The sequence below is a fragment of the Megascapheus bottae genome, chromosome 2 (genome assembly GCF_031878675.1).
Source record: "Megascapheus bottae isolate mThoBot1 chromosome 2, mThoBot2.hap1, whole genome shotgun sequence".
Classification (NCBI taxonomy): Eukaryota; Metazoa; Chordata; class Mammalia; order Rodentia; family Geomyidae; genus Megascapheus; species Megascapheus bottae.
Genome location: NC_143510.1, coordinates 20,289,199 through 20,315,329, shown reverse-complemented (window position 1 = coordinate 20,315,329; position 26,131 = coordinate 20,289,199). Strand labels below are relative to the sequence as shown.

General features: G+C 36.7%; 1 protein-coding gene across 4 annotated transcripts in view; it reads left to right on the top strand.

The window, feature by feature from the left end:
• Window positions 1-234: 234 nt before the first annotated feature.
• Satb1 (SATB homeobox 1) overlaps window positions 235-26,131 on the top strand; it is an 85,243-nt gene continuing 59,346 nt past the window's right edge. For 3 of the 4 annotated variants that reach the window (XM_090321997.1, XM_090321989.1, XM_090321974.1), the window contains exons 1-5: window positions 235-532; window positions 3,229-3,463; window positions 7,231-7,407; window positions 8,186-8,312; window positions 9,088-9,211. In XM_090321997.1, coding sequence (XP_090178123.1) covers window positions 3,253-3,463; window positions 7,231-7,407; window positions 8,186-8,312; window positions 9,088-9,211 — 639 coding nt within the window. In that variant the 5' untranslated portion in view covers window positions 235-532; window positions 3,229-3,252. Of the gene's footprint in view, window positions 544-3,228; window positions 3,464-7,230; window positions 7,408-8,185; window positions 8,313-9,087; window positions 9,212-26,131 lie in introns of all 4 variants that reach the window. The other variant, XM_090321982.1, reaches the window with a different exon arrangement.

Below are 26,131 nucleotides of genomic sequence, written 5' to 3'. Positions count from 1 at the left end.
CTTTGCTGGTTTTTTTTTTTTTTTTAAGCCGATTTCTCTCTCCACCCCTCTCACCTCCCCCCCCCCACGAATCACTTGTCAGATCAATTTTATCTTCTCCCTCCTCCCTGTTTCCCCCCTCTCCCTCCCTCCCCCTCCTCCCCGTCGGAAACCCCGTTCTCTGAGGTTGGACATTTTACAAACCATATATGTTGTTTTTCGAATTGTGATTTTTTTCCCTTCTTTCTTTTTTTTTTTTTTTAAAACAAAACCCAAGCCGCCCCCCCACCCTCTCTCCCATGGCTACTCTTCCAGACATTTATTTCTGCCCTTCCCCCGCTTAGGGGGGGGCGGGGGTAAGGGAAGAGAGAAAATAATACAATTTCAGGGGAAGTCGCCTTCAGGTCTGCTGCTGGTTGTTTTTTTTTTTTTTTTAATTTAAAAAAAAAAAAGGACATAGAACACATCAGTCTTGAACTTCACTTCGAGAACCCGGGCTGCAAAGGAAATCTCCTTTGTTTTTGTTATTTATATGCTGTCAAGTTTTGAAGTGGTGAGTTTCAGGTCGGTTTTGCTAATTTCACTCTGTAAAACTGCCGTGTTTCTGTTTCTAGATAGTACTTTGCTTCTTTGTCTCTTTAAAAGGTCACCGTGAAAGCTTGGCCTGGATCGTGCCGGCCATATGGAATGGATAAGGGTACAATCTCTTAAAATGTGATTATGTGGGGGTACTCTGGGGCCAGGGAAAAGGCAGTACAGCGAGGAACTCATTGAAAAGATCCCAAGATACAAAAAAAAAAAAAAAAAAACCTAAATAGTTGATTGAAACCGAAATTATGTGCTTTTCTTCTTCCTTTTGAAGGGAAATTATTGCTTGTGATCAAGTTCAAGGTTTCCTTCAGTCATTATCCTATAAGGTCTTAGTTTATGGGCAGGGAGATGGGATTTTTTTTTTTTTTGAGAAAGTAGTCTGCTTAATATGTGCCAATCAAACATTGCTGTATAAAGGATTTTAAGATGTGTAACTCAAAACTCCTCAGCTTGGCATCTGTTCTGAGACCATAGTTAGTTCCTTCTGCTGTCAGTCCAGGGGCCTGATTGAGGTGGTTCTTTTCAATTTCAGACTGAGGTTTGGTGAACTTTAGCCTCAGGCATAGAGTTTAAAGGAGTAAATTGGGTGTTTTATGTGCATGTAATTTTGCTTTATAATGTAAAGCTTTTTACAGGATGACTTAGTGTTTAATAGATGCTTTAGGTGAGTATTCAAAGGACCATTTTGCCTGACCTGTGTGATGTTTTGATTGTCAATACATTAACTTAATTATAATCTATCACTTTCACTTGCCCAACCGCTTGCTTGTAAGTGCTGTTGAGCCTCCAGATTACTTAATACGTTTTGCAGCATTAACTTTTGTCTACTCCCCCTCTCCTTTTTTTTCTAATGTTCCTTTCATAAGTTGCTCTAAGGGTTAAAAGATTTTTCTTTTCAAATCATATATTTTAAAATTCATCTTCTGCCTCTAGGGTAAAGCAACCAATTTTAGAAAAAGCAGCCCTGCGTTCTAATCTACATGAAACATTATAGAGTGTTTTGAATAAGTTAATAGTCATCAGTCTCTAATTTTGGCTTTAGACTGTAGTTTAATATAATAAAAAGAATAATCTTGATTAAGAAAAGTGGCTAAAAAAGGCACATTTATTGTTAATGAACCTCATAACCAAAACCAGATGGGACCTCTGTCAGCGGTGGGAAACCTTTAGTTCTCTTTGTGCCCCCCCCCTCACATCACAAAGATAAATAGCCATTATTATTCTCAAACTTTGTAGTTCTTCAATTGGCATTCTGAAAGTTGCTTTTAAACCTCCAGATTAACATCTACCTCCTTTCCTGATTATATAGGACAAAGTAGACCATAGTTAAACAGCTGGGGAAAAAAAAAAAAAGGTTTGCACAAAAGTCATGCTGATACAAACTGGCTTTCAACACTTCCAGGTCTGAGTAGCTTTGGTCTTCTACTTAGAGAGAGAGAGAGAGAGAGAGAGAGAGAGAGAGAGAGAGAGAGAGAGAGAGAGAGAGAGAGAGAGAGAGAGAATGAATTGCTAAATGGCTGGAAGAAAGTAGTAATTATCATTTTTCTTTCTGCTATTTTCAAAGAGGTTCTTCTTCATATTGATAATCCCAGTGCTTAGAAGTAAGATGAAAGTTCATAGAATAATTCTCACCTGTTTGTATCAATTCTAGTGAAAACTGTAGTTTACTAGTGATTTTGATATTACACTACTGGCTTTATTATAAACAGCACGAGAACTGAGGTATAACATAATATGTAACTGAAAAATGTGTTTTGTCTTTAAAAAATTTTCTGAAAGGAGGGTGGTAACTTTGGCATAGTGAGATTCATTTTGAAAATGGAAGATTGTGTTTTACCAATATTGAAAAATTTTTTTGAAAGTCAGTTTGGTACTTGAGCCTGTTGTTTTCATCACAAAGTACTTTCAAGCTTTTTGCTGTTTTAATGGTGTTCGTAATGGAAATGTAAGTATTAAGGCAAGTTGTAATGCTTCAGTACTTGGGAAATTTAAAGAAACCCTTCACTCCTTCCTGTTTGCTTAGGAGTGAAATGATCCAGTCACATGTTTGACCTGGGGCTTGACTAGATCTTTAACAGGTCACGGAACTCTTGAAACTTAGATAGTAGGGAACTTTTTCAGTGCATTAACTTGTGAAACCAATGGGGACTTTAAAAAGCACTTAGATGTTTGCTGTATTCTTTTGAGACAGACATTTACAAATATGTCAAAATTAAAATATATAAAAAGCATAAACATGCGTTAAATTTAGTATTTAGGACTGTGATACTATGTCTAGCCTTCATTAAAATATTGCTACCATGGTCTATCATGAGTTTCTAATTTTTAAATTTCGGGACTACACAAACAATATATTTTCTCTTTTAATTTTGTAGCCATCCTTATTCTTTTTCTTTCACTTTTATTTACAGATGACAAGTTTTATTTGTGTGTGTGTGTGTACGTACCCATATACCTTTCACAAATTGTTCTGTTAATTTGGACAGAAACGTGCTACTATCTAGAAATATACCTGCATTTGTAGTATGTATAAGTAAGCAATTGTACAAGTACATTTGTAGAGACCAATGTCTAGAGGCAAAACATTTATATGGAAGATACACGTAGGTCCAGATTCTTCACCCTATTCTAACGTGTCTTCTTTTTACATTCTGACAGGTGATCTGTAGACAGTGACTGAGTATGGATCATTTGAATGAGGCAACTCAGGGGAAAGAGCATTCAGAAATGTCTAATAATGTGAGTGATCCCAAGGGTCCACCAGCCAAGATTGCCCGCCTGGAGCAGAATGGGAGCCCTCTAGGAAGAGGAAGGCTTGGGAGTACAGGTGCAAAAATGCAGGGAGTGCCTTTAAAACACTCGAGCCATCTGATGAAGACCAACCTTAGGAAAGGTAAATACTTTCAAACCAGATTCTTGAAAGCATCCAGCATTGAAGTGTACCCAAGGCCACACTGTGGGAAGGGAGGGGGTAGAACACGCTTGTGTTTTCTTTTCCTGGATTCTCTTTGCTGATCTTGATGTAGTTCCATTCTGGGTTGCTGTGCTCACCATGCTTTGATAGTATAGGCTCTGTGCTTGTGTAGAGCATCTTACTCTGAAGATCAGAATCCTCTGCTGGGTTGATGAGCACAGGGTTAAGTGTAATGGCCTCGTTTTCTGCAAGGGTTTATTCATAAGGTGTTGTCATTGTTGTTAGGGGTATGTGGATTGTGTTGATTCACCCGGAATGATTGTTTGAGAACCTCCTTAGCTTTTTCTGTAGGCTTTTTTTGAAGGCAGTTTCAGAGATCATGAAAACCTTACATAAGATGATCTAAAAGTTTGGTGATGTCATTTTTTTTTTTTTTTGGTGCTTTATTATTTTGCTGTGAAAACCCTCCTGATCCTAGTTTTGAACTTTTCCTTGTTTAACTGTTGTTGATAAAGGCTGCCAGATTTAGGCACATTTGTAAAGGGAAGATGTGTAAATGACTCAGTCAGTATTAAGTTGATGAAGTTTAACAACTTTACCTGTGTTGGATATTGCTGGCCTAGAGTACCTCCTGAAGTAAGTGTTCTAGGTGTCTCTTAAGAGCCTTTGTTTTTCTCTCTAAATAACATATAATAACATATATAGGAATCAGATTTTTCTGTACATTTGCTAAGCAGAGGATAAAAATGCCATGTTTTAGCAACCAAGAATATTAAGTAGATAAAGTTAGAAGGCAGAGGAGTTTCATTGTGTTTGATGAATAACATTTATCATACAATCATTTATTTTTTCCTTGGTTTGGTGAAAACAAAGAATATATTGATCCTGAAATGAACAGACACAGCAGTCCGTATTGTTAGATCTTTATCTATTAAAAATGGAAAAACAGCACTTCAGCAAATTCTTTGGCCTCTACTCTTGATCACCCTATTTATTGATTGTTTGCCAAGAATGTATGCGTCTCAAGAAAGCCAGAGTAAGAGCATTAAAAATATAATTTATTACAGCTTTTCAAACAGAGTACATTAATATTGTACTGTGAAGCACTGGGGCTCCATAAAAAAGACTTTCTGACGCCTGCAAACATATAAGTTCCATAAATTCCTAAATAGGAGATTTCAGCTGTCTCTGGTATTATGTGATATTTGCACAGCAAACTTTAATGCCAGGACAGTTTTAGACAAGGATTCTACAGACTTCACTGCTCCTTATGGCAGACGTGCTGTTTACACAGGCTCATAAACCTTCAGCAAAAGCTCCTAAGACTGCCTTCAGGTTTAAATCATGTGGTATTTTTAGCATTCAGCAGTGACCAGTGCTCTCCCCTTTTAACGTTGCAAGGTTATGAAGTTGCTGTAGTTGGAAATCTCGCCAAATACTAACCCAAAGAATCAGGCAGTTCAGAGAAGGCTCCTGTTTAGCATTACTACTCTCAGTTACAGGAGGGGGCAGTTGTGACTGTTTACCAGAAAATATAGCAGCTGGATTTATAATTAGATGATACTATTGTTACTTCCTCTAGAGCCACCTTTTTTGTTTATAAGAAATCTCTATATTTGACCAATGAAATACAAGGTAAATCCAATATGTTTCAATAGTTTGGACAGCCTTTGGTTATTTCATAGACTTGAGGAGTTATATTATTAGATGTTGGAGATGCAGCATAGTTGAACATATATGTTTCTTCCCATAAGAGGAAGAGCCAGAGTATGTGTTTTTGTTGTACTAACCCAAGTCTTTGAAGACATTAGTGCAGGGGGAGGAGGAAACAAAGTATAGTAATTTCACTTCCTGCTTAAATGTTTTTTAAAAAATAAATTGTACTCATGTCTTATTTTAAAGTGCAGTTTCATGGCAGAAGAGTCTCAGCTTCATCCAGATAACAAAATCACTCAAGCCCTTTTGGTGTTTTGGGTTTTTTTTTTCCCAATCTTATTTTTCATGTGCATGGTTTCTGTTTGACAGGTGCTAGATAAAAGTTGTGGCTTAACTGAGAAAGCACTATTAGGAAAAAGGGGTTGACTGTTTTTATTTGTTTAGGAGATTTTGCCAGAATACCTTCAAGCCAAGGAAGAAATCACCAGTTTGCATATTGCTGTTTTTGCTGTGGTCTCCCCAAGCCGTTTTCTGATCCCTGACGGGTTCTCTCTCTGGTATAAAACAGCTGAATGAATGACAAGAATATTGGCAAGCTCTGCAGCTTGTTTTTCATGCCTAGCCTGTTGGTACTTCCGAATGAGTTTGTGAGCTTTTCTAAGTAAACCTAAAGGGGTTTATTTGTCAGAGAGAGGATCTCTTGTGAACAGTTCACTAAAGCTTTGGTGAAGACACACAAGTGGAAAAATGTAGTCATTTTATCGCCGGCTTTTGTTCAGCAGAAACAAGCAAACAGAGAATATGTAAAAGGCCTCTCTGGTGTCTGTAGACAATCCTGATTTTCAGTGACGTTGGTATGCACTTGATATCTTCAGAAGTTGGTAGGGCTCTGCAAGTCCAAAGGATGGAGCTTATTTAGGCACGGATGTCTAGGACTAACGGAGGATCCTGGGTGCCCTGTTAAAGTAACCCTTGTCATCATTTATGCTAAAGATGATACCCTCCTGGCAGTTTGCCACAGTGCAGTTCAGATGCATCTGCTTTTAACCCTTTTCTGCTATCACTGGAAGTCTGACAGTGAGCTGCGTAAATACCTTGAATGCCACAGCAGATTGGAGACCAAGCATCTTTTCTGACGGTGGTATGCTCTGTGCTTATTAGTTATCTGGCTATTGAATTATCATACTGGCTTAAAGTAAAGCAAGAGAGAAACCATCAGATCCCTGCAGATTCCCTACCGTGGTAGGGCCCAATGAAACCAGTTTCCCCTCTCTGATTTTTTTTTTTATTTTATATCCTATTTACTATAAGAGAGATCATTCATTGTAAAGACTTAGGCTACTGTGCTATCTTTGCAGGCAGGCAGACTTAATGAATAGTCACACACATAAATGCTATTTGTGTCCTTTATGTACCTACTGAAATTGTGTATTCTGAGTATCCATTTGGTTAAGTTTTGTGTTTCTCTTATGGAACCAATTAGGGTAAAATAATCCGAAAAAGAAGGAATTGAGACTTTTGTGGTCAAAGATAGTTTGTCTGGACACAACCAGGAGAATTTTCTGATTAACAGGAGTGTATAGGTATTGGGAAAGGTAGATTCCATTGGAGACACTGCAGTGAGTTGTGTTTGCAGGTTTACATACTCTGTCACTTACAGCAAATCAGACGAGACATACTTATTTCTCCCTCGTCAGCATTATTATTTGATCAAAAAGGTAATTCTGCATTTATTGCTTTTTTGGAAAATGGACTGTTAAAATGAGAGGAGAGCCTCTGATGTCTGTGGACCAAGTTCAAGATTATTTTAACTGTTTACAACTTTATGAGAATAAAAAGATTTTGGGGTGGGTGTGTGTTTATGAAAATAAAAAGATTGTGGGGTGTGTGTATGTGTGTGTGTGTGCGCGCGCGTGCGTGCGTGTGTGTGTGTGTGTGTACGCTTGTACTTCTCTACTCAGTCTGCTTTAGAAGCACAATCTCACCTCATGTGGGAAAGATTTATTTTCATAGCTTAGTTCTTTCCCCCCACAGACTGTATTTCTGAAGATTGTTGGTTTTCTGTGCCTTTTCCTCTGTCTTTTTCATAGGAACCATGCTTCCAGTTTTCTGTGTGGTAGAACATTATGAAAACGCCATTGAATATGATTGCAAGGAGGAGCATGCGGAATTTGTGTTGGTGAGAAAGGACATGCTTTTCAACCAGCTGATAGAGATGGCACTGCTGTCTCTAGGTTATTCGCATAGCTCTGCTGCTCAGGCCAAAGGTAAATAATGCAGACATGGTGTTGGAAAAATTGCTTGGCATCCTTTGTTTACCTTGCAGGGAAAGGCAGTGGGTATTTTTACTTCAAGAACTGTAGCTTGTGTTTTACATTTGTTTCTTATAGACTGTGGCTTTAAAAAATTGGCTTAATTCAGTTTGGTTTAGTTAACACACATTTTGCTCATGTGGAATGTCGAGGTAGATTTTTTTTTAAAATTACTTCAGCTGAATCATTAGTATGCTTATTGACCTTAATAATCTGCTCCACTGAGGACCCACAAGGAAGTCAGGAGCGTATTTGAGCAGATGGACTGTTGAGAGTCAATTTGCATTTATGACTGAATATCTAGTTCTGTTTCTTTTATTCTGTTTCTGATGGTTTTATGGGCTGTAAAGTATTTTTCAATGCTGATTCCCACTGCAATAGAGAATCTTATCTAAATCGTAAAACCATTTAGGACTGGTTCAGCTATGTCTTATTAGAACTTCCTGTAAGTTAGGGAAATGTGGCCTTATGCATAGGTTTTATTGATGGGGTTTTATTTCCAAAATAATAAACAACGCTATAGTCATTTACATAATTTCACAATTTGGAAAGCTAAGCTGTGAATATTTTCATTGACCTGCCTTTTAGAGGAAAGGGAGCCATTGAAATAGAAATAGCAGTCTTGCTTATGATGGTGGTGGGGGGGGTGATGGAGAAAAGAAGATGGGCTTTCCATGGGATGGATTATCTAAGAGTATAATATTCAGTGACGTGTTGTCCTTATCTGGAATAGGCCTAATCCAGGTTGGAAAGTGGAACCCGGTTCCACTGTCTTACGTGACAGATGCTCCTGACGCTACGGTAGCAGATATGCTTCAAGATGTGTATCATGTGGTCACATTGAAAATTCAGTTACACAGGTGAGTCCTGGCTACAACCAGGGTGAAGCATTCCTCTTACCTGGGCTTTTGAAATCAAGTCTCTTTGGTCAGCTTCAGTTTTTATTTACCTCCTGTTTGAGAAAGCTCAATCCAAATTAATTCCATTACCTTATGCTTCTGCTTTTATTCCTTAAGCTAGATGTAGAATTTAAAAACATCTCCCCTCTCTACCCCCAGCCACCCAAATTTGTAGCTTTTTGCAGCTTCTGGGATAATAAGACTTCTTACATTTAGTCAGTTAAATGATGCATTACAAGACGGCATTTTACATAAAGTTTACTTAAGAAAAAAATATTTTTGCACATCATGAACAGTGCCATCTGTGTACATTTTGAGAAAGAATGCCCTATTCGCTATTGCCATGGTTTTATTTGTATAAATGTATATAATGTATTTGTCATTTCATTTCGTATGAACAGAGTACTGAAAGGAAATCAGTTAATACATTAATGCTTTTCACGATGGCTCGTGAGAAAGCAGTACACCTTAAATTGTCTTCCCAAGCGCATCAGAGCAGGAAGGTAGAAGTAACATGAAAAAATAGCCACCACAGGCAGCTGATGTATAATTCATGCATCGATACAGCAGATGTGTTGTATAAAGTAATTAACTAATCGGAACAATCAGGAGACCGAGAGCAATCTCCAGATGCATCTGTTTGATGCGCAAAATGAAATCTGTCTGTCTTAAAGGAATGTTGTGCAGTGGGATGCAATCTTGTAATAATCCCCTCTCTAATCTGTGTCTCAAATAGTTGCCCCAAACTAGAAGACCTGCCTCCCGAACAATGGTCACACACCACAGTAAGGAATGCTCTGAAGGACTTACTGAAAGATATGAATCAGAGTTCGTTGGCCAAGGAGTGCCCCCTTTCACAGGTACTCAGCATAACATGTTGTAAATAATAAGACATCATGTGTAGCCTGGATTTGAGGGCTGAGGGAGGAATCCCTAGTTTTTAAGGCAACTGGTATCTGAAGGAAGAATTCGCTGAAAATGCAAAGACTTGACCACTGGTGACCTTTTAAAATATGCCTTATTCATTCTGAACAGAGACTTCAGGGTTTTTGGGTTTTTTTGTTTTTTTGTTTTTTTTTCCTCCCTTGAGGGAAGGAGGGCAGGTCAGGAAAAACAGTTGAGTAGAAGATAACATTGAATAGTTTTTAGGTTCATCTTCTCATGCTCTGATTTGGTGGCTTAATTCTCCCGAGTGTGCCCTCTTGAAGAGGAGCCAGAGGGTTGTAACTCTCTCGAGGTTTGGTGCACAGAAGGGTCAGTGTCGGGGTTAAGATGCAAAACTTCAATACATTGTCTAAATGAAATAATTGTACTATTATGGAAATCTTCACTACAAAAAACAGAAATGTGTTTAATAAAAAAATCATCAGTTATCCATTTGCCTTAGCGTGTTAATTATAAATATAAGAGAAATCTTTTGCTTGAATTAAAAGGTCCATAGTTACTGTTTATTAGAATTTTATAATCAGTTTTGGATTTTGAAAGCTTGGAATCTCTTTTCCCCCCTCTGAGATGCCTGATGTATCATTAGGGATTTCTGAAGTGAGACAGATTTATTATTCTTGTATTTCATTTTTTTTTTGGAGTGAAATTTGGTAGAGGCTAAATGAAACTCTATGTTTCCAAATATAACACCAAACATAATTTTTTTAAAAAAATTGCTCAGCTGATTACAAATATGAAGGAAAGAAAAAGGATGTTGTGAACTTGCTTTTAATGTGGTGGCATGGCCTGTGTTCCACCATCCCTTAGTTCCAGCCCATAGCAAGTTCATTGTACGATACAGTATCATTAACGTGCTGATTTTTTTTGAAGAAATGTTCTTTTAATTCAAGTTTACAGTGTAATTCTGAGCCTCAGTCTGTCAGACAGCAGACTTGCATGACTATTGTAAGCATTTCTGCCATGGAGATTCTGAGTGTATTCCTGTTATATTCTAAGTAGTTAGATATTCTACAGTTTATTTAAGTTTGAGGCTCATAGAGAGTCATGGTTATCTGTAGACCTGAATCTGTATACTTTTATGCTGTTGTTTCATAAAGTCTCCATGCATTTCAGTTTTGCTCTATTACAGCCCTAAAGCTTTGTAGGATGTTAGCAGTTTTAGGCATTGAGCAAATTAACAGTTAAGCTGTATCCAGAGATTAAAATATTCTCTATTTTGTTCAATACCCATTTATTGTAGTATAGAGCAAACTTGTCCATCCAGTTATACTTTCAGCTAATGTAATTTCTCTCCTTTGAAATAAAAAGAGGATGTGAATATATAACCATCAAATAAAAGTAATTTAAACTAATTAAACAGTTATATCAGAAGGATGAATCCGAGGATTCATGGTTTTGTAGACAACTCTAGATAGCCTGTTGCTTGATAATTAGTATTTGAAAATTTCAAATAAATATCTCATTGATTTTGGAAATAAGTTCAGACAAAGTCTTAAAGTATTTACTGTGGATTTGGAGAAAAGAATGCTGGTACAAATATTTATTAAAGAGAGTTGCTTCTTAATGACATCACTATTCAGTAAGTAAGCTCTTCCCCACTGTAGCTGATAAATACAAGGGTGAGGTACTTACTATTATGTCAAATGCATTGAATACAGACCATGAAAATATGAAATAGAAGGATAAAATGAAATTCATGTCTTGTTTGGTTGTTTTAACATTAGTAAATTAATTTTCCTTCCTTCCTTTCCTTCCTTTCCTTCTTCCCTCTTTCCCTCCCTCCCTTCTTCTTTTCTTCCTCCCTCCCTCTTTCTTTCCTTCCTTCTTTCTATCTTTCTTTCTTTCTTCTTCCTTTCTTCCTCTCTTCCCTCCCTCCCCTTTCTCTCTCTCTCTCTCTCTCTCTCTCTCTCTCTCTCTCTCTCTCTCTCTCTCTCTCTCTCTCTCTCTCTCTGTCTTTCTTTCTTTCCTGGTTAGCTTTAGGGTATTGAAATCAGGGCCTGGATGCTGTCTCATGATCTCTGTATTTAAGGCTAGAGCTCCACCTCTTGAGCCACAGTACCACTTCTGGGTTTTTTTGAGTGGTTAATTGGAGATGAGTCTCACAGGGACTTTTCTGCCTGGCTGGCTTCAAACCATGATCTTCAGATCTCAGCCTCCTGAGTAGCTAGGATTTCAGGCATAAGCTCCCAGTTCCCAGTTTAGTGAATTTTTGTAGAGAAGACTCAGAAGAATATGTGGTGCATGTAACTGGAGACCTACCATACAAAGTAATGATTTTAATGAGAGGTACAGTTACAATCAATTTTGGGGAAAATGTGTATCAGTGGTAGTAAACATTGAAAGTCAGAATTTACTATTTTGAAAATAGTTAACTTCTGTAAAGGAGGGAGGTTTTTGTTTTTTTTTTTTTTTTTCTATAGTGAATACATGAATCTGAGACTCAGAATATTTCTACTGTAACTTAGTCTCCCTTTATTTCTCCATTACCCGTTTTTCTTTCTGAAGCGTAATAGGGATGAGAGAGAGGAGCTCCCCAAGGCCTATGCCAAAAGCATATGCTGTGTTTGACAAAACTGTTCTTTTTCCTGTGTTTGAGGTTTGGTGCTGTAGATGATATGGTGAAAATACCTAGCTAACGAGGATTGCTTCCCTCTTTTACAAATGGAACTAATACCAAGAGATGCTATGTTAAAGCATTCCTTCTTCTGTTGAGCTTTTTGATTCACACATATGAGAAATTTTAGCATATATTTCACTATATATTAAGGGTGGTTTCGCTTAATATGTTAAAATACTTTAGCACTGAGAATGTCTGTAGGGTTTCTGAATATTACATGTAGCAGAAATCATCCCTCAAATAGAAGCTGGGCTGAATGGGTGTGGGAACTACCAGGAATTTGCCTGGGATGCTTAACAAACCCTGCCTCCAACACTCTTAGGATTGTCTAATGCTTGCTAAGCAAAGTCTAGGTGGACCTGGGTTCTTGGAAGTAGAAAGGATTAGCCTCCTAGGCTCCTCCTCTGAAAAATAAAGGACCTAGTATCCCTAGAGATTTAAATCAAGAGCTTGGTTAACAGCTGACATAAATTCTGTTCCTTTTTTAAATCTATATCCATGCTCAATGGTAAATCTTAAGATTGCTTTTATAATTTTATTTATGTTTTGGTACAATAATGTTTTCTCTGATAATATTTGCAAGATTTTCTCCAGCTGCAGAAATTCCATAAGTAGATATGTGGTTTGATTTACAACTCATACCTTTATTTCTGTTATTTCCCTCCCATCATAAATCTGTCCATAATAGATGAATGTGTGTTTATTAAGTTATCTATGTCACATGTTTGTTTATTTTTACAAGATGTTCTAAGATGTAAAAAAATTGCTTAGCTCATTATAGATCTGAGGTTGGGTGTTTTGTTGTTGTTTTTGCTTTTCTCAGTGGATGTGGTTAGATAAGTTGGCTGTTACTTTCTGAACTGCAGTTAAATAGGAGAAAATAGTCTGATTTGGGGATAAGAAAGCCTGTCATGAAACATTTGAGGGTTATGAATTAGGAGATAATTGGGAGTTCTTAAACATTTTGGTTTACAATCAAACATTAAATTTTTGTGCTAGATTCCCCTTAGAGACTTAGAAATTGAATTTAAACATTAGATACATATGTGCATTGTGATACAAGGACAGATTACTTAGTTCAGAAGACCATCAGTAGAAGGTCAACTGTCCTTTCTGCCAGCCAAATGTTTCCTTTAGAGATGTTGAGGTCAAGTATCCCTGAGAGATTCTAATTTGCCATTGTATGCATTTTTACCTTCCCATCTTTACCACATCCATTTGTGTGTACATACTTGCCAGTGCATCTGGTACACACACACACACACACACACACTCAACTCTTAATGTTTTCGAGGGACTGGGTCATTTTCTATTTTATATTTCATCTGGAAAAAGGCAAATCACACCTAAAGTGAATGGGAATTGTTTGTATTTTCAGTTAGGGAAATGGAATAAACTTAATGTTGACATCCTGTTTAGAAGTCACGTTGAGAAAGTGGTATTTGAATTTTTCCTTTTCCTGACTATATCCAGGAATCTGATGTTAGTTTATTAGTATTATTATTACTTGCTACCTAATAAAAGACCCTGCCCTGTCCTCCTAAAGCTTAGCATTTAGCTAGGTTAATTGCCCGAAGCCCGATAGTCACTCACAAAGGCATTTAATTATAAACTGAAGTCTTCAGTTGGTTTTTTTGTCTCTTATTTCAGCACTGAAACAATGGCTTAGAAATATGGTATGCTATTGAAATGTTGATATATAAACAATTTTATTTTCCTCATAAGGTCGTACTGAAATGGCACATCTTACAAATCGTTAATAAATATTAATAACCATATTATTTCAAGAGAATATCTAGTGTCAGTATTTATATGCTTATATGCAATACTTACATATGTATTTCCCATGAGAGACTGGTCTCCAAAATTTATTCAGAAGATTCATATTCATTCAAAATATATATTGATCAACCAATAATACTGCAAAAAACATGTTTAATAAATTTTAACACTGACCATGTACTTGTGTCAGGCATCTATGTGATGACACAGATAACATACTGAGTGACTGAAATAGCAGTACTTAGTTCACTTTTATTCAGTGCTTTGATCGTGTTAGGTGCTTCCATCACTCTGAGAGTCCAGGAAGGACCTGAGACCCAGTGACTGAATAAGGGACTGAAGTTGCTAGACATGAGAACAGGTTGCCTTCCCACCAAGAGCCTGGGACCCTCACCAGGTATCCTTCCTTGTCACACACACAGGAAATTATAAAAAGAAACAAAATAAAGCACTCTTTCTTACATTCATTTGATATGTTTCATAATATACTTTGATTTGTCTGAAATACTGATAAGTACTTGTAGGTTTCTAACTGTATTTATTCTCATTATGGGAGGGTTTTTTTTGACATATGTTTTGCTTCTGTGTCTTTGTCTAGTTTGTATACTGACTCGTTTCAGAAGTACTCCTAATTGAGGATATGGGGGTAGGTGGGTAATTTAGAGCATGGGGACTGACTGCTGACTAATACAGCATTCTGGAAGGTCCAGATGGTCTGAAAGTACAGTCCTACATGGCACTTTTCTTCCCTGTCCTCTCACATCCTCAAGGACGGTAAGTGTAGTCGAGCTAACCCTTTCATTTGAAACCCAAGGTAATTAATGTTAAGCTCTGTGTGTGTGTGTGTGTGTGTGTGTGTGTGTGTGTGTGTGTGTGTGTGTGTGTGTGTGTGTGTGTGTGTGTGTGTGGTGTGCGTGTGTACATACCTGACCTGGAGCTTAACCTCTTGGGCTTGAGCTGTCCCTTAGGTTTTTTGTTCAAGGCTGAAGTTCTACAACCTTAGTCACAGCTCCATTTTTGGTGATTTGGTAGTTAATTACAGATAAGACTCTCACAGATTTTCTTGCCTGAGCTGGCTTGGAAATAACTGCAATCTTTAAGTCTCAGTCTCCTGAGTAGCTAGGATTATAGGCATGAGCCACTAGAGTCTGTCACTAATGTTAAGAGTTTTTGTTGGAAATAGTGGGCAGGTAGGATTCTCATGTCTGTTTGAAAGCTCTGAACTTTGCTATTACTCAACAGATCTCAGGGTCAGTGCTGCAGCTGGTGGTTCTATTTAAATGAAAGTTTTCTATTTGAGATGTGCTTGAAGGGTTTTGTTCCCAGAATAAAATTATAAATCTTGTGGTTGAGCATCATGTATTTTGAGGGAAAGTACCATAAGGATCTATCCTTTCTTTAAAACTGTAAAACTTCATATCAAATCTTCCTCTGCTAGCCTTGGGAATCTTAGTGAAAATTTGCTTTGTCAGATAGTAAAGTGCTATATAACTAATTAAGTATCACTGATAATTAATTGCCTACCAGTAGTTTTATTAGCAGTGGGACCTAAAAGGAAATGGTAAACCAGTCTTAGGTAGTTATGTGAATTGCAAAATTACAAAATATGCTTTTTGTCTCATTTCAGTCAGTCATGACATCATTCCATATCTTCATTCAACTCAGGGAGATATCTGCTCTGTGTTATTATGGCATATCTGATCTAGAAAAAAATGCATCCTCTAACTTGGCAGTTTTTCTCTTTGAATCGGATATCTCTGGCTCATTTTTAGTTGATTTAGATGTATAAGGATTTTATGGTAATTTGGTAGTAACTCTTAACCTTTCAGATATTAATCAGAAAAGAGCTAAATTTAATAAAGCATCTAACTTAAAATGAATTCATTTCAAATATTTTGTAGCCACTGCTTTTTCACAAGAGTAAAATATGAAAGGTTAATTTGGAGAGTGCTTAGAAATGTGTAAGTACTTCAGTTTCACATAATAGACTTTTACCTATGCCTTGTTTTAGATCTGAACAGCTTTCCTTTGACCTCAAAAATCACTACTACAAAGAAAATTGCCATATTATAAGAACATTTCCTCTCTTCCCCTGATACACAGAATAACAAATATTTCCAAGGCTTAGAAGTAGATATAGTCTGAAAAACTTTATTAAATAATATTTTCTAATGCTAAAAAATTAATCATACTCATCAGATTACTTTTCCTATTAAATGGAACTAGTTTTAGAACACTTCAAGCATTTTTTTCCCCTCAGTTACGATTAAAGTTTCTTGTTGGATCCTGTCTATTTGCTTTTTAAATCTGCTTTATTTCATGCCAGATTTAAGCCCCAAACTCATAAACAAACAAAACCTCTAAGTTCAGCATAATCAAATGGATACACATACCCAATTTTCCCCTCTTTCATTGGAACTGCTTGATTATAGCATGTTCTGAGGGTAAAAAACATAAGAGAGTCTTTTAACGTAACAGGAGAGAGCCACAGCCCTGGTTCTGCAGCTCACTGCCAATTGAAGTAAGGAAACCTCTGGCTGTTGGGACTTTTAAATCTAGACTTAAAAGTTATTTGTTCTGTTTAGCATTTTTTAAAATGATTCTATTAGGAATTGTATGTGCTTCAGTTTTAATTTTAACTCATAATGATTGTAAAGCACCCTGGGATGCTTGCGTGAAGGGCGCTACAGAAATTTAAGATTGTATTGTTTTCTAATGTGCAGTATTATTATGGAGTGCCTGGGTTTCATCATGGACAATTCAGAAGGTTGCAGAATTCTTGATTGTAGAGAAGATAGCTGACTTCTGCTAATAGTCCTCTTTTTTTTTCTTTCTCTCATTCTTAATTCTAAAACTCGTTTTAATTCTCTTTTTCTTTGGAAGATATTGATTATCTTGTATTGCAATAACTTTCCATAGAAATGCTAATCTAATTTAGTTTATTCAAAGGGGTTAAAGATACAAACCAGATGATACTAGAAGCTAAGAAAAGATTAAAGCTTTAGTTGACATTACCATTTGCTATCACATTCTTACCTGGATAACAAGACTTGTTATGTTGGTCCCTAATTACTGGGTACCACTGACTGTCCTGGGCTTTACACCATTTTCCTACTAATCTGATGTTTGTTTCAAGGCAGTCAGAAATGTGGGACTGAACCCAAACAAATATTAACTTTGTGAAAACCTCATAATGGTCTCCTGTACTGAAAGCCCTAGATTTTGTTACTATATGTATGACAACTTAATTTCATTTTATTTTTTCATGAAACAGTATATTTCTTCAACAGCTTCATTCCATCTCGACTTGTGTGAGCACACGCATGCTTGCTGCCTCTACCATCTCTTTAGCTAGTAAGCCCACAGGTTGCATCTCAGCAGTCATGAATGCAAATGCTGTCACGACCAGCTGTGTCAGCTATGTACTTGACTTTCAGTGCCTTAGCTACCTTATCTGTAAAGGAGAAAGAGGCCATACCAATTTCTCAGTGGGGCTATGAGAATTAAATTAGAAATGTTGGTTAAACATTTTCGGATATTTTCAGTTCTAAAGTACACAGTGAGTTTGTTTTTCTAAGTTGTGGACGCTGAACGTTAAACACCACAGGAGTGTGCCACATAGTTTAAGAAACTTGGTTGCTACATAGAAGATTTTGATGCAAATTTTATTTTCATTTGCAGAAAAATTAAAGAACATAGTACACATAGCTCATTCTCTCACCTTTAATAAATACTGTTAACACCATATTACATTAGATCGTAAGTTATGACTGATTCTTAATGGAAGTGAGGAAATACTCAGGCATTGACTCTCTATAGTTATCATAGGAAAATAGTCCATTTGCAAGTCAAGCTACCTTAGACTAGACAGTGTCCAAGAAAACAAAAAGATGCCTTGAGATTGTCATCAGCTGTGACTCTCTGTCTCCTTTAACTACCTTGACAACATTACTTCCACTTTGCTCTGGAATCCCTTTTAGATTGATGACTGTCTGTCAACATTAATTGGCTGTGAAGAGACCAAGTTTTATTCATCATAAACATAGACCTGGCACATATTAGGAACTCAGGAATATTTGTTAAATAAATATTATTAAACAACCTCACAGGATTTGCCACAGGTTTATTTCATGAAGCAACACATGGTGTCAGATTTATTAGTACTATTTTATAGATTTTCTTATCTGTAACCTATCACACTATTTTCCTATTGTACTTTCCTGTGGATTTAGCTTTACCTTAAGGTGATTAACTTCAGAACTTTGCTTTCAAAAAACTACCGATATTCCAACTTTCTTACACTTTTATGTATTTTATAATTTTGTAATTTTATTTACAAAAGTCCCATGTTTATAAACAGAATAATAGTCTTGGAAGCACAAGGGACCCAAAGACGAAAAACCTAATTATCACAGTTAAGTGCAAGCATATTTCTAGCATTTCTTTGTATGTTTAAGTTTTTTTTAAATTTTTCAGTTGAACATCTATTTTAGCCTGGTTAATAGTTTACATTTTGTCTTGATTGTGTTTTATCCAAGTTCCACTCTCTCTCTTTTTTCTTATAACCATCAATCTCATAAGGGGAAAATAAAGAGAGGAAATTTCAGTATCAGAACCAAGTGATTTATAGTGAAAGGTGCTGATATGGCCAGCTGGTCAGTATCACCCAACTTCACTCCGAGTCTATTTGATATTCTCAAATCTACATTTGGCATGAGGGATTCCATGTATGGCTGTAAACACACAGTGGTTTACTGTCAGTTGTATAAAGGTCTATGGCCACCTGAATTCAGTGAGAGATGCAAATGTAGATAACTGTTGAGCCATTTCAGAAAGGGCCATGGAGCTGGGATGTCCACCTATTGCAGGAGCCTCTCGCCTTTGCAAGTCATGGAGCAAGCTGTTTATTTCATGATGTGCATACTGTCTGAACACACTGTCACCATTTCACTGTAGCACCTTGAGGTGCTTTCCAGAGGATGGCATTTTTCTGAACTGTCAAGGATTTTCATAGTATTGATAGAGATGAAGCAAGATTAATATGATTTTTTCTTACATCCTAATCCAGAGGTGATATTGGCTTATATTTATCTAGTAGACATAGGAAATCTTGGTGTAAAGGCTAACAGTGATGAGTAAACCACAGAAACTGAGGACAAGATTTCAACCTATGTCCTGTGCAGTCATGAATCATATCTGATGGGGCTCTAGTCTCTAAACTTGAGAGAGTCTGTGCAGGTTTTGCAGATATGACTAAGTGTTGGTGCTGCATTCCCTCCTAATGTCTAGGAAACATGGCTTAAAAATCTCAGTGCTCATATAAAGAAAGGGTGAAGAAAGGAAGAATGAGATCTCTTGTGAAGATGTGTTACAGAGCCCAGTTCCAGTGTTTACTTTTTCTTTTCTTCATTGTAAATTTGATGTACAGAGGGGTTACAGTTGCATAAGTAAGGAAGTGAGTAAAATTCTTGTCAAACTTTAGAGAAAACAAATTGTTAAATACTTGAGTTCTCATTTTTATTCTGTGCTTTAAAGATTTTTCAGAATACTCTATTTAAGAGCTAACACTCATCACAAATTTGGTGGGTTTTTTTTTTCCCCTTCTAAGCACAGATGTTAGAAATTTTAATCTCCGTACAGGATGAGAGATTTATCTGCACACGGGTGTCAGAAGGAATAAGCAAGTATTCCCCAAATGTGTAAGATAGTACAGAGAGCCTGAAATGCAAAATCTTAGGAAGTAAGTTTTGTTGTGAAGTCAAATAAAACTTGATGAATTCAGATGTATCAAAAAATTTGCTTAAATTCTATTTGGATTAGCATAGTGTTTAACTTTGTAATGCTTGCATTTTAATAATTGTATTAACTAAGATGCCAAGGAACTTTAACCTTCTTAAATACAAATCGAGCAGAAGTTTTTTTGCAGTGTATACCTGGGGATGAATGAATTAATGAATGTCATGATAGCTGTTCCTTAGTTACTCCTACAAGACACAAACAGCTATGGATGCTTTCCATGATTAGAAGGCATATTAAAACATGAACTTGTTCACTTCCATTCATATAATAGCCTATATGCACTTAATTTGAAATATTATTTAACATAGTAAACCTCTTAACCTATTTTTTTTTTTGCCAGTCCAGGAGTTTTGAACTCAGGGCCTGGGCACTGTCCTTGGGCTTTCCTCAATCCTAGTGCTCTACCACTTGAGTCACAGCACCACTTCTGGCTTTTTCTACGTATGTGTTACTGAGAAATCGAACCCAGGGCTTAGTCCATGCTAGGCAAGCACTCTACCACTAGGCCACACTTCTGACCCCTTAAGATATTTTGTAATTTAAAGTCTTTACTAACATCTTTACTTGATTTAACTACACAAGATTCAGTGCAAGAAAAGGAAGATCTAATTAGATACCTATAAAAAAGAGAATAGAAGATTTGGTGAAAAGTTTAAAAGGACAGAATAGAAGATTTGGTGAAAAGATTATCTAAATGTATATAAAATTATGTTAATTATATAGGAAAGCATCAGCATTTTCTTTGAAAGTTACAGATTGGGTATTTAAATAATTAAATAAAACCTCCACGCTCCGAAATTATCACATTTTCTTCTTTAGAAAATTTATCGGGGGAATTGTGAGTAAAATATGGTTCTTATGTGATTCTTTGATATTTCTTTGGAGTTTCGTTTTGTGCCTCCATTTTTAGCAGTGTGTCAAGGTTAGTCTATGTAAAAATGCCATTTTAGACACTGCCCATAGATCAAGATGGCAGTAGCTTTCTGTATGACAACTGGAGTTTAAGTAAAATTTACATGTGATTAGTCTCTTCTCAGCAAATTGAGACTCTGAATAGACCCCAGTTATAATCTCTCAAGAGAATAGCTTAGAAAGTAATAGAGGATCCAGAGGGAAAGATTTGAGGAATATAAGCTCACAGCACAAACAGAATATTACACTTAGAAATCTTGCTATTTGTTTTCTTAAATTAATGGCCATTTCCTATCCTTCCCATCCCCAACTTCCAGATAGGGAACTATCTGAAATTTGTTCCATGTCAGAATTTCATAAGATGATGGACCTTTTTAGACAAATTCTTCATAGTATCTGATAGCCTTTGGGATTAAAAGAAAATGTCATTTATGGAGGCACTCTATTGAAATTATAGTTATACATGGAGTTGTTTCAGTTGTGGTGGAATATGGAGGCAGAGTTTAAGTTTGGCTTTTGAATTTTCCAAAGACTTATTAAAAACAAATCTGCTGTAAAAAATTAGGCTCTAGGTGTACAACACACACACACAAAAATGAACAGGAGCTCAGACTGTATGAAGTTAACTGTTCTCAATGAATGAAAATATAAACTGTTTTGTTTTTTTTTAAAAAAACTGGTAGTTTGGCAGATTATTCAATCAATGCTCATTTTATTGAAAAATTATTAAAATGTGCTTAATGCCTTTGTACCATTAATACAATACATAAAAAGGATACTGTCAAGATGAGTGGCCTGGGCCTGAAAATTAACTTTAGGGCTTTCTACATCAACTCTTTGTAGACTAAGAAGTAAAAGAGCCTTTCGACATCTTGCATGCTGGCTTTTATTTTAGAGAACATTTATTTCAGACTTCATGGCAAAGACAGGAACAATGTAATATGCTTTCATTTTAAAAACATAGACAGACCAGATACCTATTCTAGACAAGGTAGAACCATGAAATTCGCCTTATAGAATTAAACCTCTGCAACATTATTCCCCTCACTGTCTCTCTGGAGAATTCAATTCAAAACATACATTCCTTCCTACAGAAAAAGATATTCAGATTCCTTAGTTGAAATTAATTAGCATTCAGAAACCAGATAGCATGTTTTTGGGTATTCATGAGATCTCTGTTTGAAAAAAATGTTTTTAACTTGTAGAAATGTGTTGCAACACACAGATGGGAAGAAAAAGAAAAAAAAATCTCTTTAGCAAGCACTGTGTGTAAAAGGAATATTACATTTTGCACGCTCCTGATTGCTCTGTGTAAACAGTTTTTGACATCTGTCTTTATAGTTTTCGAGGAGAGGAAGACTTTGTTAAAAGAATCATTTTTATACAGCAGTCACCATTTCAGTCTTGCTTTACCTGTATTATGAAAGCAGATGGTCTGCATGTCTTTTGAATATTTATAACTATCAAAAACAATCTCTTGCTATTCACCCTTAGGCTTATGAGATGTCAGGACTGTTCTGGTTGAAAAAAAATCATCTTGGGTGTTTACAGAAAGAGGATTACATTAAGCTGAAATGACTATACATTTTCCAGTTTAATATTTGTCCATCAGCTGTTTAATCGTATTTAGATAATTGTGTAAATAAGATGTTGTAGCCCTTGCCCTGTCTGCTGAGGGAGCCTGAAAGCTTTCAACATGGGTGAACCACCATTTTTCGGATGCTGTTTCTTTCTCCTCCCACCTCAGGGAACAGTGAACCCCATCCACAAGTCCTCAGCAAGTTTTGATAGCAGCCCTGGTTTTGGGGGAAGGGGGAGTATAAAAGTATACCAAAAGCCAGATCCCATGAGATGCCAGGGAGCTGCTGGCTTCCGGTACAGGCTGTTTAGTTTATTAGAGTATATCATAATATGCAAATATGGTACAGTATGCCTATTACCCTTTAAAGATGGCATGGCTTCCTCTTTATTCTCTAGGATCATGCAGTCCTCTGAGGGTATTTTGGAAAACTTTTGGTATAGTGGGGGTTAACTGTTTTTTTGACTGGAAGCTGAGCAATCAGAGATAACAGATTTTGCTGTGGTTGGTTGATTTGGCAGAAAAGCATGAACAGTTTTGGTTTAAATGATTGAATAACCTGATTAGCATTGTTTTGGGGTGGTTTTTTTTTTTTTTTTGGTTGTTGTTAAAGGCACAACAAAGCGATTTTAAGGATAACCAGATCACACCGTCTCTCCTCCCCAGTTGAGGAATATATATATATATATATATATATATTCTTTTTGAGAATATCTCACCTCTATAAACCTGTCCAATGGCTTCTGATATAACCAAGTAGAAAAATAAAACCACCTTCCTTCATTTCCCAAATGTATCATACATACGTACCTACAGCATGATCCTAGCATGGATTTAAAAGGAGAAAAAAAAATTATGTAACCTCAACAATTGCTTTGTGTTTTTTTGTTTTTCAAATCAAGAGATCTGCAGATTTTTGAGCCAAGGTTCAGAATGTTCTAACTGTATGTAAGTCAGGCTTTAGAAAATTCTACCCTTACCTTTTCACAATTAGAAAGGTTATAAATAATGTATTTGGCTGAAAAGGAAGCTCAGCCCGTGGCAGATGGTATCATGCTAGAGGACTGGGGTTTCTGCGAAGATGGCGTTCTTTCAGATCGGAACTTCAGCAGACTCGCAGAAAGAACTGAAGCTTCTCCTAGGGAGTAGACATGTGCTCTATGGATCTTAGAAAAGCTTACAACTTGGCTCCTACGATGAGAATATTGTGTCACGCTAGGGTTGTGAGACCCTTAGCCAATTTCTGCCGACTTTCACATTGTGGTTCCCAGCACTGGAAGCTGGAGTTTGTTTATTGGTTGGTGTACTGTGTACTGGGTAACATTTAAACTTAGGAGTTTTGTTGGGTGGGTTATTTTATTACCAGAAAATGGATGGTTTTATACAGACTGACCCCTGAATAGGAAACGTAGCGTGCAAGTGGTCTCTTTTTCCTAGTGTTTTGTACAGCTCATAGAAATATACATATGAGGGAGGGGGGGAGGGAGAGAGAGAGAGAGAGAGAGAGAGAGAGAGAGAGAGAGAGAGAGAGAGAGAGAGAGAGAGAAAGAGAGAGAGAGAGGGAGAGAGAGAGAGAACGAGCGAGCGCGCTTATTGGAATAACATAACCACATTGCACTACAACTTCCGAGACATCTGTGTGGATGTGTTTTGAAAAACCTGGGAAGAAATCTCTTGCAAATTAATGAACAAAGGTTTTTGATAGTTTGGTTTCTTTTGTGGCAGCCAGATGCAGTGAATTTTAAAGGTTATGTATGACAATTAAGCTGCCATTTCATTTGACCTTTAAGGGAAAAAAGAAGGAGAAATCCTGGTGGCCTACAATAATGACTTATTTCAGTGTCGGTCACTAGTGATGCCCAACTTTGTGATGACCAGGCAATATTGAGATAAGACTTATGGCTTCTAGACCTAGTAGAGAATAAATAGTATAGCATATGCATAATGACACTAGGTGCAGGATATTTGGGAAGTTTGGAAGGGCCTTGAAGAAGCAGAGGTACTAGAGAGATATCTGAAGGATGGGTGGTCAGCTGGTAGCCAGAGATGGGAGAGGGTGTAAGTCTAGTGTCCAAGACAGAGGAGTTGATGTGCTTTCCTCATATCAGCTGCCCAGTTCAGACCAACTTCAAAAAATACCCTGTGCTGCAATGTTGGTACAAATGTAAATATTTTCTTTTAGTCTTTTTTTTTCTTTGTGAATTTCTTGACCACACTTGTTACTTAACAATTTATGTAGTACATTCTTCTACCTTCATAAAAGTTATATTGGACCTAAAATACATCATCTTGAACATTTTATCTGGTACTCTTCTGTTATTTAAAGCATAGCTGACTGATCTATGCAATTGTATAATGAAAGCCCAGTGAGGAGGAAGAGGCAGAAGGGAGTCATAGCAATTAACATCTCGTAAATTCATGCTTGATGTGTCCCAGGCTCTATGCTAATTGCACCACATCCATTATTATTATTTTTTCATTGTCCAGTGGTAGAAAGTATGTCTGTACAGCTCACTTGTTCCTACGGACTTGCCCCATGCTTGGCACTTAGTAGGAGTTCAATACATGTATGATGAATGCATGCAGAAAACAATGCTCGGATGAATGGATTTTCACAACAACCCCACAAGTGAATGCTACTATCAGTGCCATTTAGCATGGGGAATTGTCAATTAATTGGCTCAAGGACACACATATCTTGCATTTGAATGCAGATGTATGTCTATTCTGCTTTCTTAGATGAATATGCAGTGTGTATGTAATACATGGCAGGCATGGGGCTAGATAATACGGAGTCCCAATCCTGCGTGAACACATAGCGTAGAGCAATTGTTTTAAATCAACATCTTCTTTGAATTGGTGTAAAAATCTCAAATGTTTCTTTTTTAAACGTGGAACCTAGTTTGTCGTGTATGCATCCCATCGCCTAGAAAAATGCCATGTCTTGACTTTCTCCTGTTTGTTACCAAAGCAACAGGTGTTTCTGACTTTCCAAATATGAAATTGTAATATTGAACATGAATTTTCGAATTTTAGTTGCATGACAAGATTCTGCAGTTTCCCTCCCTTACAGCTGAAAAGCACCAGCATGTTCAGATGTCATATCCAAGCTGACAATAAGGATCTTGTGTGTGCTGTTACTGGGGCTTGAACCCATGGCTCCATGCTCTCTCGCTTTCACTCACAGTTGGCACTCTATTGAAACCACATCTTTACTCCACAATAGGCATCTTATCACCAGGAAAAACAAAGGGGCTGTATGAGCAATTTAATTGTATAGATTACTGTGTATTATTCCAATAAAAATATAAGTGACTTTAGGTTATCTGAAGCATAGACTGTTTCCCAGCTCTGTAAAAGAACAGAAGGAGAGCAATTCCAGAGTGTTGCTTTGGTGTGGGTTATAATCCTTTCAATTGATATACCTTTCTTGGGCTAATATTTATATTAGTTAGAATTTTCTAAGCCTGCGCCACTTGACAGAGTAGAAAGCACCTAGAAAAATTCACTTCAGAATACAGCCTGCTGATTGAGGGTTATACAAGGGCAGGGAAAAGAATTGACAATGATGCACATATGGATGGCTTTCTACATATGGATGACTAACAACACAGCACTGTTACATATGGGCTGTGCTGGATAAAAATATTTCAGCATTTTTCCCCATGCACTATGGATTCTTCCTTTTCCCCCCATACATTTTTTTTTTCTGAGTTCCTTGAAAGTGAAGTGATTGGTTATATTAGCTATCTTGCTAATAGATGTAATGGAAAGAGGCTGGCACTTTTCTATCTTCTTACAATCCAGGCACTTATTGGGTATATGATCAAAGAGCAAATATCCTATCTATAAATATTTGGATGTTCTGTTACAAACCTTAGCAGAATTGAGGTATTCCATGTATTTGTAAAAAGGTAAGCCATAAACTACATGTTTAAACTTACATTCTGTTAACATGTAAGAAACTGTCGGAATGTCTTGGTAAAAAGCAATCATAAATTTTTAAAAATTAGGACAAAGTGGAAGAACATCGACTATCATCCATTATCTGTCAGTAGATCTCAGTAGTTTTATTAGTGTCTCACTCTATTGATCCATTATTACAAAAGACTAAGTGAGATTGAAACTGACGGATTGCTCACTGGA